Source organism: Schistocerca serialis, chromosome 1, assembly GCF_023864345.2.
Source record: "Schistocerca serialis cubense isolate TAMUIC-IGC-003099 chromosome 1, iqSchSeri2.2, whole genome shotgun sequence".
Classification (NCBI taxonomy): domain Eukaryota; kingdom Metazoa; phylum Arthropoda; class Insecta; order Orthoptera; family Acrididae; genus Schistocerca; species Schistocerca serialis.
In genome coordinates, this window is record NC_064638.1 from 1,278,368,299 (window position 1) to 1,278,382,451 (window position 14,153).

Consider the following 14,153-nt stretch of genomic DNA (forward strand, 5'->3'; position numbering starts at 1 on the left):
TGTTTATTGTTTCTGGTAGTACTTGTCCGTTTACTTTATTTGTGTAATGTTGTATTAGAGGAGGGACAGGTAAGTCTAGAGCAATATAATGTTGTATTAGCTGATGGTGGCATCTGTTCCTTTACCATTAATTCTCTAGTAATTTGCAGTGTGTCATTATCATTATTACACATAGTGAGGTTAATTTTTTTTACCTGAAACTTGTGTGTTTCCTCTTTGCAATGTTAGTAACTGTTGGTGTTTTCTTTTCAAAGGTGAAACTGTACGACTCAGTGATGAAAGCCTGAGGTTGCCTCCCATTACATATGTCTTAAGCCAAGCAGATAGCACTGACAAAGCCAATTATTTCATGTACTTACAAGGTATAAGGGACGACATGGATGAAATGGATTCTGATAAAGAGGTGTGTAAGCTGTAGTGAACTATAAAATTTTTTGTATATATTAGTTTGTCCATGTCATTTATTTGTGGTAATTATATCGTGCAAAAGACAATGTCAGACATTTTTCCATTATTGTGTTTTCTGTCCACTTCATTGTTAGAATTTGCTACGTGTGGCAGCACATAGTATGAAGATCTGACAACTCAAAGCGTGTTGCATTCACACGTTTATAGTACGGTAATGGCCAGTAGAAACCATTTGAGTGATGATGATATTGTCAGGTGGCTTCTCAAAGACATTAAGGACAAAGGAGAATTTATTGATGAAAGTGTTTGGGAAGAAACTTCAGCTGTGTGCAGTGATACAAGTTGTAAAGAATCAGGTTCTACTCATGGAGCAGACAGTGATGAAGAGACACAACCTGTCACAATTACCTGGAAAATTTATTGTGGTGGCAATGGTGACCCCTTCATGTTCCCTTTTCTGTCGCACAACAAGGTTCCACCGTCAATATTTTAGATGCTGCTCTTAGTTTTACCTACCACAGCTCTGGAGTGTTAAGGTACGAAGGGAGCAAGGTGAAGAACGCTAGTGGCTATATTGAATAAGAACAAGATTTGTCTCCCCTCAACGCCATGCTTGATGCTAAAACTCTTTTAGGTTCAAATAAGTATGTAGTCCATAAATTCTGCTGAGCAACAGTAACTGAAAATGATGTTAGCAAAGCAATAGGCAAACTAAGTAATTCCAGAGCAGAGGACTTATATGGTCTGTCAAACTTTGTCATAAAGAAGATATCAAGTGATCTTCTGTCCCCTCTAACCACTCTCATTAACCCTATATTACAGCAAGGGATTTTCCCCGACTGTTTGAAAATAGCAGTAACTATTCCCGTATTTAAGAAAGGAGATAAATCAAATCCAAGTAACTATCGCCCTATCTCATTAATCCCAATAATATCTAAAATAATCGAAGACTGTGTTCACCAACAAATGAAACACTATTTTGAGAGGAATAACTTGTTAAGTAACTCACAGTATGGATTCAGGTCTAAACTATCCACAGTTAAAGCAGTTGAAAATATTGCTAGTGATATATATGATGGCTTTGAAAATAAGTTAACCTCCTGTGCTACTCTCCTAGACATGAGTAAAGCATTTGACACTGTATCTCATAGTACTTTGATCATGAAATTAAGACACTACGGCATGGAAGAGGGCACCCTGAAATTATTAGAATCCTACTTAAGCAACAGAGTACATTTTGTTAGTGTAAATGGGCAGCTGTCAAACCCGCAAACAATAAAAACAGGTGTGCCACAGGGCTCCATACTTGGGCCCTTCCTGTTTGTAGTGTATGTTAATGATATGCCACAGTATTTACCCTGTAAAACAGTCCTCTGTGCGGACGATACAACTTTTATCAATTCAGGACAGACTCTTGAATCTGTACGAGAAAAAAATAATATAATATTTGAAAAATCGGTTCATTGGTTTAGTGCAAACTCCCTATTCATAAATGAAACAAAAACTGAAGAAATATTCTTTAATTTGAAGGTATCAAACAAAGAAAATAAGTCCGTTAAACTGTTAGGAATGATGATTGAACAGAAACTTAGCTGGGATAAACATATCACATACGTCTGTTCTAAACTTGCACGTGCTATGTTCCTGCTTAATAAGCATAGGAGTAATGTCAGCCAAAACTTGCTGCTGCATTCATATTTTGCTTATATCCATCCCCATCTTTCATATGGTATTCTGCTCTGGGGAAATTCTCCCAATTCAATATCAATTTTCAGATGGAAAAAAAAAAAAAAAAAAAAAACCCTCTTCGATGTATAGTGGGTTTATCTCCTAGGGATACATGCAGGGAACATTTCAAAAAACTTCACATCATGACAGTTCCTTGTTTGTACATCTATTATTGCTTATTACACGTAAAAGAAAACATAGCTCAATATCCCCGTAGGTCATCTGTCCACACCCACAATACAAGACGAAACCACACCATTGATCTGCCATACTCTATACTGTCCAAGATACATGATAGTTATAAATATGTAGGCCTCGAACTGTTTAATATGCTCCCTAAAATTGTACAAACAGTATCTAAAAGTAAATTTAAGACAACATTGGGTCAATGGCTCAAAGGTAAAGCATTTTACTCAGTTGATGAATATAAAGATTGTAATCTGGCAGATTTGCTGTTTTAACATAGAGAAAGGTACCTCTGCCTGTAGTAGGACCTAAATTTGGAAAAACAATATCTAACATATAGGCATAATAGACCTATTTCGAGTGCTCTATATTTGTATCAATAGTTTAGGATAATGACATAGTGTCATCAACATGAATACTCCCCTCTTAGTATAAATCTGTATAATGTTTTCTTTTTTATTGTAAAATTAACAATATATAAAACTCCAAATGTGTGCTATTGTACTACACTAACATTCGTATGATTTATATATACAATGTTATGAGAATATAACCATCTTTATACTGTAGTATAACTTATTGACGAAGCCCATTGTATAAGAAAATACTGAACGGCTAATAAAGATTCTTATTCTTATTCTTGACAGTAAATTCAAAGAACTTATGTACAAAAAGAAATGTGGCTATAGGTGAAAGCTCATTAGAATTCAAAAGAAGAATTGAAAGTGCTAAAATCCAAAGAAGCCTACGAAATGGGGTTTTTGCATTTTCTGTCTGTGTGATTCAGAAAATGGTTACATTTTTCCTCATGTTCCCTATTATGGAATGACAACATAGAAACTGTAATTTGTCCTAATTTACCTTTTCCAGTCTGAATAGTGGTTCATTTGGCCCAGCAATTGCTAGCTTGTGTTGTTCAGGCTATCACATTTTTACTGGTAGTAGTTATGTGCCTATCAAAGTGATATGAAAGTTAGGTGACTTTTATTCCTTGACAAGAGGTTAGTGACTGTTCAGTACATTCTGGTTGAATGAAGTTGTTGTAGTGAAAAGGTATATTACTCAATAGACAAACACAAACATGGAGAACCACTAAAGAGTCACCTTTCCTACAGAAGAACTCTATCAGACAGCTAGTGAGACAGGTAAGAAATACAAATTCAAGGAAAAGAGGAAGACCATCATCATCTGACATTTAAACAGTAGTGTAATAACTCTTAATGCCTTACAGCCTTACAAATATAAAATAAATAAAGGGTTGGTACGAATGAAGGTAGTAGAAAAACTGAATTGGAAAGAGTTAATTTTCTGTAAAATTCTATCGTAGATAAATTCCAGTTTTTGTTAGTTTGTATCAATACATCTAATATCATGATCTATCATTTGTCTCACTTATTATTTTATATAATTGTAAAAAGTGAACCATATCAACTACAGTACACTAATTCTTTTTCTCTGTTGTCTTTGACAGAGTGAAATTGACCTGGATGGTATAGTATCAGGTGTCGAAGCAAAGGATGGTGAGGAAGCGAGGAACAACCGAAAGATGTCTCTGCGACAGATGTTGATACGGCAGAGCAAATTCATGGAATCTGTTCGGAATACGTACACAAGCCATTTCCTGGTTGCAATGGCGCAGCTGTGTCATATGGACACTGGTTTAGCTGAGAGTGTGTGGCTGGATTTCTTCCCTCGAGTATGGAGAGTACTAAGCGACAGGCAGCAGTCAGTAAGTAGCCCTTTTTTTTTTTTTTTTTTTTTTTTTTTTTTTTTTTTTTTTTTTTTTTTTTTTTTTTTTTTTTTTTTGTGTGTGTGTGTGTGTGTGTGTGTGTGTGTGTTTCTTCCCCTTTACGTGTACTCAGCAGCTGTAATATGTTTTAGGCTCTAATCACAGACTTAGTGCCTTTCCTCGCCAGTGGTGCACATGTTATCCAGAAGGACTGCCATCCAAGTGCACTGAATTCTTTCACAGAAGGCCTCACAAGATGCATTGACAACTTACCTTTAAAGCCGTAAGTACAGAAGTTCTGGTTTCACATTAAGATTTAACTTTATCGTTGGCCTGTTTGGCAAAAGCATAATTTGTAAAGATACATCACAATTGGAAATCTCAGTTATTTATACAAAAATGGTAAAATGGTAATCTGAGAGCCACTCGTTTTATAATGTATCAGGCTGTTTTAACTTGGGGATGCTAAATGCCGGTAATTTCCCAGTACATAAGTTGCTGTAGTCAGACCTGACAAGCATCTGGAAAATGTACATGATAATGCTGCTGCTGATGATGTTGGAGTTGAGGTTTTTATACTGGTCTAGAAAATCAGAAAAATTATATAAATACTTAGTATGAAGTAGAAGATGTAAATAGCAGCTGAATAGTGTAAGAGGAGGAGCAATGGCTTTTTATCAGTGCAGCTTCTTTTCTTCTAATATACTCGTAACTATACAAAGTAATCATAAGTCACTCATAAAATGCTAGATCCAGATATAAATAATGTTTCTTTCTGAATCACTTATTATTATTTCAACGGTATTCACTATTATCTTTATAAAAATGAAACATGAATCACACCTGGAAAACACCACACTTCTGATAATACTGCTGTGTAATGTCCTTACAAAGAAATACCAGCAGTTATTCGACATAATAAAGAAGTAACTCTTACATCTAGCAAACTAATGTGACTGGATCCTCTATTTCTTGGGTTTGAGAAAACTAAAGGCTTGAGCTACATAATTCTAGGGTAAAATGAAAGAGGTTTTTCCACTCCCATTAGAAGTACATTTAACTCCAATGCCTCTAGAATGAAGCTCCCTCCTTTTTGCAGCAAACCCTTCAAATCCTACAATTATCAGTGTGAATAGATTAGCACTAGTCCTAGTTTGTTTTAGTATTCTTTGCAGAAGTCGGTCATTTTGACTGCTTCTGCCTGTTAATGTATAACTTGAGTCATTTGTTATCCCCGAAGGCTTTCCTTCATGACACGGTTTACAGAACACAATGTAAAAATGAATAAATGACTATAATTAATATAACAATACCAGAGAAGGAAAGTTGCTACACACCATATAGCGGAGATGCTGAGTCGCGATAGGCACAGTAAAAAGATTCACATAATTAGAGCTTTTGGCCATTAAGGCCTTTGTCAGCAGTAGACACACACACACACACACACACACACACACACACACACACACACAACGCAACTTGCACACAAATCTGCAGTCTCAGAGAGCTGAGACCACACTGCGAACAGCAGCACCAGTGCATGATGGGAGTGGCGACTGGGTGGGGGTAAGGAGGAGGCTGGGGCGGGGAGGGGGAAGGATAGTATGGTGGGAGTGGCAGACAGTCAAGTGTTGCAGTTTAGACAGAGGTCAGGAGAGAAGGTGCGGTGGGGGGAGGGGGTAAGTAACGGAAAGGAGAGAAAATAGACTGGGTGTGGCGGTGTAGTGAAGGCTGTGTAGTGCTGGAGTGGGAACAGGGAGGGGGATGGATGTGGGAGGACAGTGACTAACGAAGGTTGAGGCCAGGAGGGTTACGGGAATGCAGGATGTATTGCAGGGAAAGTTCCGACCTGAGCAATTCAGAAAAGCTGGTGTTGGTGGGAAGGATCCATATGGCACCGGCTGTGAAGCAGTAATTAAGATGAGGGATATCATGTTTGGCAGCGTGTTCAGCAACAGGGTGGTCCACTTTTTTAGTGGCCACAGTTTGTCGGTGGCCGTTCAAGCGGACAGACAGCTAATCAGTTGTCATGCCTACATAGAATGCAGCACAGAGGTTGCAGCTTAACTTGTAAATCACAAGACTGGTTTCACAGGTAACCCTGCCTTTGATGGAATAGGTGATGTTTGTGACCGGACTGGAATAGGTGGTACTAGGAGGATGTATGGGACAGGTCTTGCATCTAGATCTATTACAGGGGTATGAGCCATGAGGTAAAGGATTGGGAGCAGGGGTTGTGTAAGGATGGACGAGTATATTGTGAAGGTTCAGTGGACTGTGGAATACCACGGTAGGAGCATTGGGAAGAATAGTGGGCAGGACAGTTCTCATTTCATTGTTACATTCCATCCTGGATTTTCCATTGTATAATTAGTATAAACATTTCTGGCAGCAGAGGAGAGGAAAACAATTAAGACTGTAATGCTGATTTCGGTTTTTAATAAGAGCTATATAGACATTCTGTTTAATCATCATCATCATCTAAGACTGATTATGTCTCTCAGCGTTCAGTCTGGAGAATAGCCCCCTTATAAAATTCCTCCATGATCCCCTATTCAGTGCTAACATAAGTGCCTCTTCTGATGTTAAACCTATTACTTCAAAATCATTCTTAACCGAATCCAGGTACCTTCTCCTTGGTCTGCCCCGACTCCTCCTACCCTCTACTGCTGAACCCATGAGTCTCATGGGTAACCTTGCTTCTCCCATGCGTGTAACATGACCCCACCATCTAAGCCTGTTCGCCCTGATGCTACATCTATAGAGTTCATTCCCAGTTTTTCTTTGATTTCCTCATTGTGGACACCCTCCTGCCATTGTTCCCATCTACAAGTACCTGCAATCATCCTAGCTACTTTCATATCCGTAACCTCAACCTTGTTGATAAGGTAACCTGAATCCAACCAGCTTTCGCTCCCATACAACAAAGTTGATCGAAAGATTGAACGGTGCACAGATAACTTAGTCTTGGTACTGACTTCCTTCTTGAAGAAGAGAGTAGATCGTAGCTGAGTGCTCAATGCATTAACTTTGCTACACCTCGCTTCCAGTTCTTTCACTATGTTGCCATCCTGTGAGAATATGCATCCTAAGTACTTGAAACCGTCCACTTGTTCTAACTTTGTTCCTCCTATTTGGCACTCAATCCGTTTATATTTCTTTCCCACTGACATTACTTTCATTTTGGAGATGCTAATCTTCATACCATAGTCCTTACATTTCTGATCTAGCTCTGAAATATTACTTTGCAAACTTTCCATCGAATCTGCCATCACAACTAAGTCATCCGCATATGCAAGACTGCTTATTTTGTGTTCACATATCTTAATCTCACCCAGCCAGTCTATTGTTTTCAACATATGATCCATAAATAATATGAACAACAGTGGAGACAGGTTGCAGCCTTGTCTTACCCCTGAAACTACTCTGAACCATGAACTCAATTTACCATCAACTCTTAACTGCTGCCTGACTATCCATGTAAAGACATTAAATTGCTTGCAAAAGTTTGCCTCCAATTCCATAATCTCGTAGAACAGACAATAACTTCCTCCTAGGAACCCGGTCATATGCCTTTTCTATATCTATAAAGCGTAGATACCATTCCCTGTTCCACTCATAACACTTCTCCATTATTTGCCGTAAGCTAAGGATCTGGTCCTGACAACCTCTAAGAGGCCTAAACCCACACTGATTTTCATCCAATTGCTCCTCAACTAATACTCGCACTTTCCTTTCAACAATACCTGAGAAGATTTTACCCACAACGCTGATTAAAGAGATACCTCTTTAGTTGTTACAATCTTTTCTGTTTCCATGTTTAAAGATTGGTGTGATTACTGCTTTTGTCCAGTCTGATGGAACCTGTCCCGACTCCCAGGCCATTTCAATTATGCTGTGTAGCCATTTAAGACCTGACATTCCACTGTATTTGATGAGTTCCGACTTAATTTCATCCACCCCAGCTGCTTTATTGCACTGCAATCTATTGACCATTTTCTCCACTTCCTCACATGTGATCCTATTTCCATCATCATTCCTATCCCATTCTACCTCGAAATCTGAAACATTACTGATCGTATTTTCACCTAAATTGAGCAACTCTTCAAAATGTTCCCTCCATCTGCCCAAGGCATCCACAGGATTCACCAGCAGTTTTCCTGACCTGTCCAAAATACTTATCATTTCCTTCATACTTCCCTTTCGAAGACTGCTAATTACACTCCAGAATGGTTTTCCAGCAGCTTGACCCATAGTCTCCAACCTGTTTCCAAAGTCTTCCCAAGATTTCTTCTTGGATGCTGCAATTATCTGTTTGGCTTTGTTTCTTTCTTCAACTTAACTTCCTGTGTGTACCTGAGTTCTAGTATGCAGCCATTTTTGATATGCCTTCTTTTTCCTTTTACAGGCTGCCTTGACTGTGTCATTCCACCAAGCTGTTTGCTTCATCCTACTTTTACACGTTACTGTTCCAAGACATTCTTTAGCCACTTCTAGTACTGTGTCCCTGCACCTTGTCCATTCCTTTTCCAATGACTGTAATTGACTACATTCAACTAATTGGTACCTTTCTGAGATCGCTGTTATGTACTTGTGCCTGATTTCCTTATCCTGAAGTTTCTCCACTCTTATCCTCCTACATATGGACCTGACCTCCTGCACTTTCGGCCCCACAATCCCAATTTCACTGCAGATTAAATAATGATCAGTGTCATTAAAGAATCCCCTGAATACACGTGTGTCCCTCACAGCCTTCCTGAATTCCTGATCTGTTATTATATAATCAATGACAGATCTAGTTCCCCTGCCTTCCCAAGTATATCGGTGAATGTTCTTATGTTTAAAAAAGGAGTTTGTGATTACTAAGCCCATACTGGCACAGAAATCCAAGAGTTGTTTCCCCGTTCCTGTTAGCTTCCATATCCTCTCCAAATTTACTCATAACCTTTTCATACCCTTCTGTTCGATTTCCAATCCTGGCGTTAAAATCACCCATGAGCAGAACACTGTCCTTGCCCTTGACTCCAACAACTACATCACTGAGTGCCTCATAAAAACTATCCATCTTATCTTGATCTGTCCCTTCACAATTCGAATATACTGACACAATCCTAATTTTCTTGCTAGACACTGTCAAATCTATCCACATCAGTCGTTCGTTTACATACCTTATTGCAACTACGCTGGGTTCCATTTCTTTCCTGATGTAAAGCCCTACACCCCATTGTGCTATTCCTGCTTTGACTCCTGACAAGTAGACCTTGTATTCTCCCACTTCCTCTTCTTTCTCACCCCTTACCCGAATGTCACTAACAGCTAAAGCGTCGAGCCCCATCTTACTTGCAGCCTCTGCCAGCTCTACCTTCTTCCCAGAGTAGCCCCCATTGATATTAATAGCTCCCCATCTCATTACCATTTGTTTGCCAAGTTGTATCTTAGGAGTCCCTGGTTTGTCAGTTAGAGGTGGGACTCCGTCACCTCCAAAGGTCCGAGGCATTTTGCTCTGATTGTTGCCAGCATCATATTTAAAGTACCAGGGAAGCAGGTTGCTAGCCTTACTTGCCCAGAGTCCCATTGGGTTTTACCCCTAACAGTTGAGGGACTAACCAGTGGACTTGGTAGTCTTTGCCATATGAACACAAAGGTGACCACGACTCAGAATATGTTCGAGATGCCCAGCCTTATTCCAAAGTAACTGGTATCTCAACTGTCGGGACCACTTACTTGGCCACTCATACATTGCCCAAGGTTCATGTACTGGGACATGACTACAGGAACCCACACCATGAATATGTTCTTAATTATCAGCAGCTTTATATAAGATACTTTCGAAAAAGTAATGATTCACTTGCTTATGAGGGGGAATTAGCAACACTGCTTCAGTCTTGCACGTGTATTAGAATAGAGTGATCTTCAGTCACTGTGTCTGCCTAGGTACCTAATCTTGGATGACATTTCTATTTATTTTCAATAAACTTGTTTCCTACAATTCCATTTAGCAGGCTCAAGAAACTTCTGGTTTTGAAAGGTAACAATTTAAATTAGCTTAGATTTTGCCCCTAAACCCCATAGTGACAAAATACTTGTGAATACTGTACATATCAGGAAGGAGGATTTGAAAATACAGAATAAGTATTTTATACAAGAATGCTTATTGTTCACTTTTCAGAGTCATGTTGAAATACTAATAAAAGTGTGTGGATCAAGTAAAATAATAGGAATACATTTTTATGTAAGAAATCAAAAAAATAATGGCCACCTCCCATGGTGAGAGAAGAGTATTAACTTCATGCGTCCATGGTGGCTAATCAGATTTGCTTGTCGTGTGTGTGGAAAATGGCTTCCTGTAGTGCAGAGAACAGGACTTTCTGAAAAGGACTTATGTTGAAATATCAAGCACATGAATTTATGTACAGATTGCATATTTACTGTGAAATGGAAAGCGACAACAGTGGGCTTTCGATACCAGTGTGTAAAGTGATTGGGAGGGAGGCAGAAGCATTGAACATATCTACAGCGACAATGAACTGAGTCAGAAATGATAAAGAGGCTGTCACTTTGGCTGGCAGCTCTGTTATTCTGACTCCTGGAAAGTTCAAGGGAGAGATCGTGTCATGTGATTGAAACAGACAACTTTGACAAAAGTGCTATCAGGCAACGTATGTACACATACTACAGCAGGAAGAAATACTCGACACTAAAAAAGTTGATGTCATTGCTGTAGGACATTGGTTTGTTAACAGGCAGAATGACAAGTCTCTTCATCACTTAAAAAAATAAAAAAAATAAAAAATTGAACTCCAGTAGAAAAAATTCTCAGGAAGAAAGTTACTAATGAAACACAGACATTGTAGCATGGATATGTCGGTTCCTGTGCGAGTTGCTAGCATTATATCCTAAGAATGTAATATGGATTGACGAAACGTGGGTCAATGTGCATCATGTACAATCCATTGCAAGGACAGAGGACACACACCACAGAACAATGAGCATGCCAACTAGAAATGGAAGGTGAGTGATTATTGTTCATGCTGGCTCTGTGAGTGCCTTTGTGACTGGTGCTATGATTTGGGGGAAGGGGGTGACACCCTTACTTACCACAAGGAAATAAAACGCAGATACCTTTAAAGACTGATCCATTACTCGTTTGCTACCAAATCTCAGTGCTGTTAGTGTTTTTGTAATGGACAGTGTGCCATATCATTCTTTGCAATTAAATAAGGCACCATCAGCTCCTCTGAGGAGAGAGCAAATAGTCAGCTGGTTGAAAGACAATAACATATGCTTTGAACAGAATATGTAAAAAGTGGAATGTCTGGAATTAGTGAAACAATACAAACCATAGAAGACACAGTATGTGAATGATACGTTAGCAGAGAACCATAGCTGCAAAGTTGCCATTTAGCACAATCACCATGTATAAATTATAGTTTATTTTGCCATTAACAAGGTACAGCAAAATGCACAAATGTTACGTGTAAAATATCGAATGAAGACATTACCTTTATTTTTCATGTGTGAGAACAGAAAACCGAAGATCATCGTTATTTGATTGATAATTTTTCATCGTGATCACACAAGCTTCTGTATCTTCGCTGCTGCTGTCCTCATTGTGTGATAAGTAATTACAATATTTTGTACCGATTTTTCAAACAGTGGAAAATCCAAGATGGAATGTAACAATATTATGAGTAGCTCCTTTCCTTCTCAAAATACTGTTATATTGATTTTTCTCTTATGCCTTCTTTTTTGTTCAAACTTGCAATCTCCTACCACATATGGTCCACAACAATCTTCCAATTTTCTCGCATTATTCATGTGACAGTCTCATTCATCTGCCTCCTTATAGTTTAGTTTTGAGACCCTCTCGTTCATAAATGTTTCATAAATTAAAATTTATTGCAGACTAATTTTGATGTATTTTTCCAGTTCTCTTATGAAATACATAGGTAAAAGTCATAACCTGTGGCACAGAATATCACTAATACTTGAAAAAATGATCGCTGAAGGTAATTTGAGCCTCCTGCAGAAAAATAAGAGAGACATCGGTGACTGCTACGAATTTGAACCCAGTGCTCCTGTGCATCAAGTGAGTCACCCTTTGTGATACTAGTTTGATCTTGGGATGATGATGATTATTGTTATTATTATTATTATTATTATTATTATTATTATTATGCATTATACAACTTTTGCATGGAATATGTGAAATACTTTTCTGTCATGTTGTAACATCAGGACATAAGTTAAGAATAAACATCTGCACATAAATTAGGCTATTGACTGAGGAAAGATGGCAGTCATTCTCAGTCATACCAGCATAAACATGACAGAAACTTATTAAGAATGACTCGGTGGTGCCATGTGTCATGATAATATTCCAGTCAGACTGATGAAAACTTAATTGAAAGATTTAGAGAAAGCTGCTTTTATTTAGTGCAGGATTCAGTAGTCAAAAGGAAGTTAATTTCTAAACTGGTGGTTACAACAAATCATTTTTGTTAATGAAGATGAATTTTTTGAGTGTCGAACACTCGCATGAATAAGAAAATTACTCTGGTTAATTATATATGTAACACACAAGAATTCATGTTCCTATCCTTTGCTCAAGTTCATTGCCAGACATAGTTTTGAAGAAACACTGGTTCTGCTGAGGCTGTACACAGTGCACCCCACAGGAAACTTGACTGATTTTATATTCGTGTAACTTTGAAAGCCATCTGTTAATGGATGCGTGAATTAACCAGCAAGGTATTTCAACTGTGTTTCATTTTAAATTTAACAATGATGGCATCACAGACTGCTCGTAATAACCAAAATTTTAGCAGTATGTTTTGGACTTTAGTAAGAAACAATGTTGCAACATCCGAACATTAAGTAATGATTTAAATTTGGTGAAAGTACCACAGACAATTTTGAAAGGAGTCAAATTGTTTATGGGAGTGAAGCAGGAGTCATAAAAACATTTTTAAGTGGTATGCAAGGTTTCGTGATGATAGAGAGGAGATGGTCTACATCCAGGAGTATCATTGACAAAAAGAGTTGAAGAATACATTCAGAAAGTGGGTGAAATGCTTCAAAATTCCTGGTGTACATTTACTAGGTTGATTGAGGAGCTCAAGGGTACTGCTAAAACAACTGTGCATCACATTCTAACTGAGAGTTCAGGCAAAAAATTAATGTGTTGTCACTTTGTGCCCCACTCAGTTACTGACAATCAAAGAGATTACAGACTGAAACACTTGAGAGATGTGAAAATACTGGCTGCTAGGGACGCAGGCTTAATGTCATGCATCATAACAGCTGATGATGGAACTTGTTGTTGTCAATATTAGCTACTTATAAAGTGCCAAAGTTTGGGTGAAAAGGTCCAGAATCTCAGGGACAGAAAAAAGTGCATATTCAGAAAAGTCACGTCAAGGCACTGCTCACTGTTTTCTTGATTCAAAAGGAATTGCGTCAGAAGGTCAAATGGTGAGTGCAGATTACTGCCTGGACATTTTAAACCGTTTATGGGTGAGGACTGTTCAGGTTCGACCTGAATACCAGCATCAAGGAACGTGGTACAGGGTGAGGCATAATGAAGAGTGATTTTTAAAAGGATGTTAAGTAAAAACACTTTGTTAATGTTTTTTAATTTTGTTATCATAAAATACATGAAAAATCATTTTCTGCAGTAGTAGAACATCGGTTATTTTTTGAAGGTAACTCTGGTAAGATGGTATCCATTTTGACACACACATTCCTCCAGTTGAACCTTGAAGTGCCTCATCACATTGTGCAGCATTGCCAGTGGTATTTGAACAACTTCGTGTTGGATCCGATCTTTCAGGGTTTCAGTTGTTTGAGGAGGATTATCTTGATAGACTTCGCTTTTCAGATAACCCCACAAGAAAAATGTTATGTTGTGAGGTGTGGTTAATGAGAGTGCCACGCAATATCCCCATTTTGGGAGATCACATGATTTGAAAACAAATGATTGACAATATTCATGCTTACCTGAATAGTGTGGGAGGTTGCTCCATCCTACTGGAAAAAACATCTCATCATTCACTCCATAGTGTGCAAGTTGTGGAGTAAAAAAGTTTTCTGACATGTCTGC

At 38.3% G+C, this 14,153-nt stretch overlaps 1 protein-coding gene across 1 annotated transcript in view; it reads left to right on the forward strand.

Moving 5' to 3' along the window:
• The window catches only part of LOC126419578 (transformation/transcription domain-associated protein), a 435,226-nt gene that overhangs the window by 267,152 nt on the left and 153,921 nt on the right, over positions 1-14,153 (forward strand). Inside the window, exons 44-47 of the mRNA XM_050086768.1 lie at positions 255-403; positions 3,794-4,051; positions 4,204-4,334; positions 11,981-12,140. Coding sequence (XP_049942725.1) covers positions 255-403; positions 3,794-4,051; positions 4,204-4,334; positions 11,981-12,140 — 698 coding nt within the window. The remainder of the gene's footprint in view (positions 1-254; positions 404-3,793; positions 4,052-4,203; positions 4,335-11,980; positions 12,141-14,153) is intronic.